Source organism: Echinops telfairi, unplaced genomic scaffold, assembly GCF_000313985.2.
Source record: "Echinops telfairi isolate 266 unplaced genomic scaffold, ASM31398v2 ScPeMD7_30;HRSCAF=105, whole genome shotgun sequence".
Classification (NCBI taxonomy): domain Eukaryota; kingdom Metazoa; phylum Chordata; class Mammalia; order Afrosoricida; family Tenrecidae; genus Echinops; species Echinops telfairi.
In genome coordinates this window covers 2,843,956-2,848,379 of record NW_022103927.1, presented here as the reverse complement: position 1 = coordinate 2,848,379, position 4,424 = coordinate 2,843,956, and the positions used below count along the sequence as shown (strand labels likewise).

General features: G+C 41.2%; 1 protein-coding gene across 1 annotated transcript in view; it reads right to left on the bottom strand.

Annotated features, from left to right (window-relative positions):
* Positions 1-3,961, bottom strand: part of ADGRE2 (adhesion G protein-coupled receptor E2) — a 34,928-nt gene extending 30,967 nt beyond the window's left edge. The window contains exons 1-2 of the mRNA XM_045289695.1: positions 3,856-3,961; positions 3,493-3,615 (exon numbers count right to left, since the gene is read on the bottom strand). Coding sequence (XP_045145630.1) covers positions 3,493-3,615; positions 3,856-3,961 — 229 coding nt within the window. The remainder of the gene's footprint in view (positions 1-3,492; positions 3,616-3,855) is intronic.
* Positions 3,962-4,424: the final 463 nt, after the last annotated feature.

Here is a 4,424-nt window from a genome sequence, read left to right as displayed (position 1 = left end):
AATTTATAAATTATCAAGGGCTCATGAGTGAGGGGGGAGCGGGGAGGGAGGGGAAAAATGAGGACCTAATGCCGGGGGCTTGGGTGGAGAGGAAATGTTTTGAGAATGATGAGGGCAATGAATGTATGGGTGCGCTTTACACAATTGATGTATGTATGGATTGTGATGGGAGTTGTATGAGTCCCTAATAAAATGATTTAAAAAAATAAATAAATACAAACAAAAAAAAGATTGCAGTGTTGGTAACCCTATGGGACAGTTCTACTGTGTCCCATAGGGTTACCATGACTCAGAATTGACTTGAAGACAGAGTTTTTACTATATCGCTAACTTTTACAACAGAAGCTCTGGTGGCATAGCGCTTATGCATTGGTCTATGATCCCCAAAGTTCACAGTTCAAAACCACCAGCCAATCTGCGGGGATAAAGCTGGGGCTTTCTATTCTCATAAATAGTTACAGTCTTGGGAACTCACAGGGACCATTCTACCCTGTCCTATAGGGTCACTATGAGTCAGCATCGCTCGATGGCCTTGAGCTTGGCTTTTGGGTAACATTGACAACAATGACAACCATTGTAGAGCTGGCAGAAGAGCAGGCACTGTTTTGTTCAGGAATGAACACTCTGCTTTCTAGGAGCAAACATTCTGTTGGTTAAGGGAGTGAACATTCTGCAGTATAGGAAAATAAACAACAGGCTCGGGACTGTCTTAGCACCGAGGTAGGGCTGAGTGGATATCCTGAGACATCTTACCCAGAGGTATGGCCTGGGAAAAGTTTGATCCTTCCATATCAGATGTATAGCCTAAGATAAGACTCAAGACATCCTGACATAGAATTATAGCTTGAGATAAATTAGGAAGAACTATGTAGAAGACCCAAGACCGAATTTAGTTACTTAATAGAAATCAACTTTGGAGTAGTTTCAAACCCCCTCCACTTTGAAACTCAAACATCAAACTCACTTTCATCAAGTCGATGCCAACTCATAGTTGGATGGGCTGGAACTGCCCCTGTGGGTTTCCAAGACTGTCAATCTTTACAGGAGTCGAAAGCCTCGGTCTTTTCCCCACAGAGCCGCTGGTGGTTTTGGAACTGCTGACCTTGCTCTTACCAGCTCAAGGAGTAACCACTTTGCCCCAAGCTCCACTTCCTTCCTAAAAGCATTCAACTTTTTACTCTCTGGACTGGGGAGTCCACCCCACTGACTCCTGCTGGTGTCCTGGTTCAACTGCCTCTGTGGCCATCACTTCTCAGCTACTTCTCGGCTATTTCTTTACCAGGTCTTAATAGTCACAACTCATTGTCTCTTGGATCGAGGAGGTTTAGTGCAGGGGTTTTGGGTGAAAAGGGCACTTTCCGCTCCTAGGTCTTCTTTTATGGTTATGAAATCCCCCTCTCTACCTCTGGGATGACTCCTTTTTAAAGCTGTCAGGATGGCAAATTTGACCAATTCCCATGTTAAGTTTCAGATACCTTATTTATATAGTCCCTCCCAAAGGTACTAGGTACCTTATTTACATGGGACCAATTCCCATGTTAAGTTTCAGATACCTTATTTATATAGTCCCTCCCAAAGGTACTAGGTACCTTATTTACACTATTTGTCACTATCCAATCCCTTTGGTGTGCCTCAAATGCCCTACGTTCGCATAATTCTGCCTGGGCATGGTTGGAAGAAACAAAGACTATGGCTAAGAGAGATATATCAAGTAATTCATTACACTGTAGAACTTAACAACACATTAAAAACCATAATACACCCTGACCCGGTGGGATTCATAACAGATAGGCAAAGATGAGTTGACATTAGAAAATTCATAAACATGATTCACTGTATAAATAAAGGAAAAGCACCCACACATGGAAAATAGCTTGGCAGGAGATTACCTGCTGTTATCTTCAGATGGTGATACGGGTCCTGCCTTTAGAGACACTTTCTTCTAAGATGTGCTAGAGTTGGTAGGTACTCTGGGCCTGTGGATCATTGTAACATTTTCTTCCCTCCTCCTGCTTCTCCTATAGAGCCTTTGTCTTTTTCTCATTAGCAACAATAACAGCCAAAACAACACCAATGTCTTGAATTCTTATCAAGCTCAAGGCTCTGTTCCATGAGTTTTTACATTTATTAATTTATTATATGTATATATATATTTTTCATCAAGGTGAAATTCGCACAACATAAAATTAACTAGGTCTCCAGTGTTAACCCTCTGACATAGTTAAGGGATGTGAATAGCCTTGCTATCCGACAAAAAGCATTGTACAGTCAACTATGGCAGATGTAGTTAGGGTAAAATGTAGTGCCTTATCAGTTGATCTCCTTTTTGACCCATTTTAAAATTGTTTCAGATTTTATTATTTTCTTCTTTCTCTTTGACTGGTTTTTCTATGCCACTGTTGTGTTTTTGCTTGTTTGTTTGCCTCCTGTTCGTATGATTTTTTGCATATGAAATATGATCTATAGCGACAGTAACTGGAGAGGGGCACAGTAGGGAACGATGGGGGGAGATGGAGAGCTAACAACAACGAGGAAGAGAAGAAAATGTTCTGAAATTGATTGTGGTGATGATTGCACAAAGCTTTCTAATGCAATTGAATGATGAAATTGTATACTATGCGAAGTACCTGACAAGAAAACTATTTGCAAAGAAGTAACTAGTGTGAAGTCTACAATTCAATGGTGTTTAGAATATTTAAAATACTATGCAATATCCACCTTTATGTAGTTCCAAAGCTATTTCAACAACCCCAAAGAAAATCCCATATCCATAAGCTATTACTTCCGTTCTCCCCGTCCGGTAGCACTGGATCAATTTGCTTTTTGTTTTTATGGATTCCACTCATATGTAGTAATTCATGAAACCGCATCACAGCCAGACGAGTAGATGCTATTGTTATCCCTGTTTTACAGATTAAAGCATTGAGACACTGAAAGGTGAAGCACTTGCTGAGTCTTACACAGCTGACATTTGAGACTCTGGGTCCAATCTTTAACTCTTTTAAAAAAATCATTTTATTGGGGGCTCATACAACTCATCACATTCCATACATCCATCCATTGTGTCAAGCACATTTATACATTTGTTGCCATCATCATTCTCATTTTCTTTCTACTTGAGCCCTTGGTATCAGCTCCTCATTTTTCCCCTCTCTCCCCATTCCCCTCTCCTTCATGAACCCTTGATAATTTATAAATTTTTATTATTTTGTCATAGCTTACATGGTCCTAAACTCTTAACACTGTACCCCGTGATCATGAAACCCGACTATTTCATTTCTTGGCTCCCGTCTCCTACCTAGCAGCCCTGGTGGCATAGTGGTCTTCCTCCAAGGGCTGAAGACAGTCAAGATATTTTCTCTTTTAATGGCCGATATCCATTTTCACTTCCCTCTGAGACTGATATACCATTGGTATTGGAGTTGACTAAACACCCAATGTTTCATAATCTCTGATGACTGCCATCCCCTAATCATCCCTCAGTCTCTTTACCTGAGCAGATCTCCAAGGAGCTGCTAAAGATGTTCTTTCCTGATAGAGTGGCGAATCCAAGATCACAGATGCAGGCAGTGGCATTGATGCAATGGGCATGCCGTGGGCACCGAGCACAGGGAGCTGTGAAGAATTAAGATGTGGCTTAGAGACCCTCTGAAGATGTGAGCTGCCAACTGAAAACTAGGGAATAATGGGGAGGGGAGAGGACAAAGAGATTTCTGTTTTCATTGAAGAAAGAGCCCTTGATACAGCTGCAGAAGAAGACTATATCTGGTAGACATGCCCGGGCATAAGCCCTTGTCAAGGTGATGCTCCTTTCCCCAGCTTCTGGATGGGATGGTGTTGTTTGGACAGACTCACCTCTAGGCTTCTGGGCAACACTTCCTAGTGATATCGGCAGAGTACAGAGGCCTAGAACAGAAATTGGGGAGGCGATGACAGGTGCAAAAAGATCCAAGGTACCCATCAGACTAACTACCACCTGGTTTAAATGGTCTCTCCTCTATAGCCCTCAGGGGTTTTAGGTTTATCCCAGCATTTCCTGCTGGACACAGGACCTAGGGTGCCCAGCCTTCCCCTTTTCTATTTTAGAAGTCTCTAATATAATTGATAGAAATAGGCTTTTAGTCAGATGGAGAAAAAAACACCCAAGCACACTTATAAAAATGTCTAATTCCCATTCATTTTAGAAGGTGTATTTTATGATATAACTTGTGATATCTGGATGATTTTTGTTCAGAAACCTCAGGCTCTTTCCTCTTTGTAATAACTAATATCCATTGTTACTTCCATGCTGAGCTGGTATTATTCCATGGGTAGAGTTGAAGACAACTGAGATTGATCTTACATCTACCACTCATGGGTGGTGTGACATTGTGCAATAAAATTTCATTTATTTAATTCCTAATTTTCACAAAAAATTAGACATT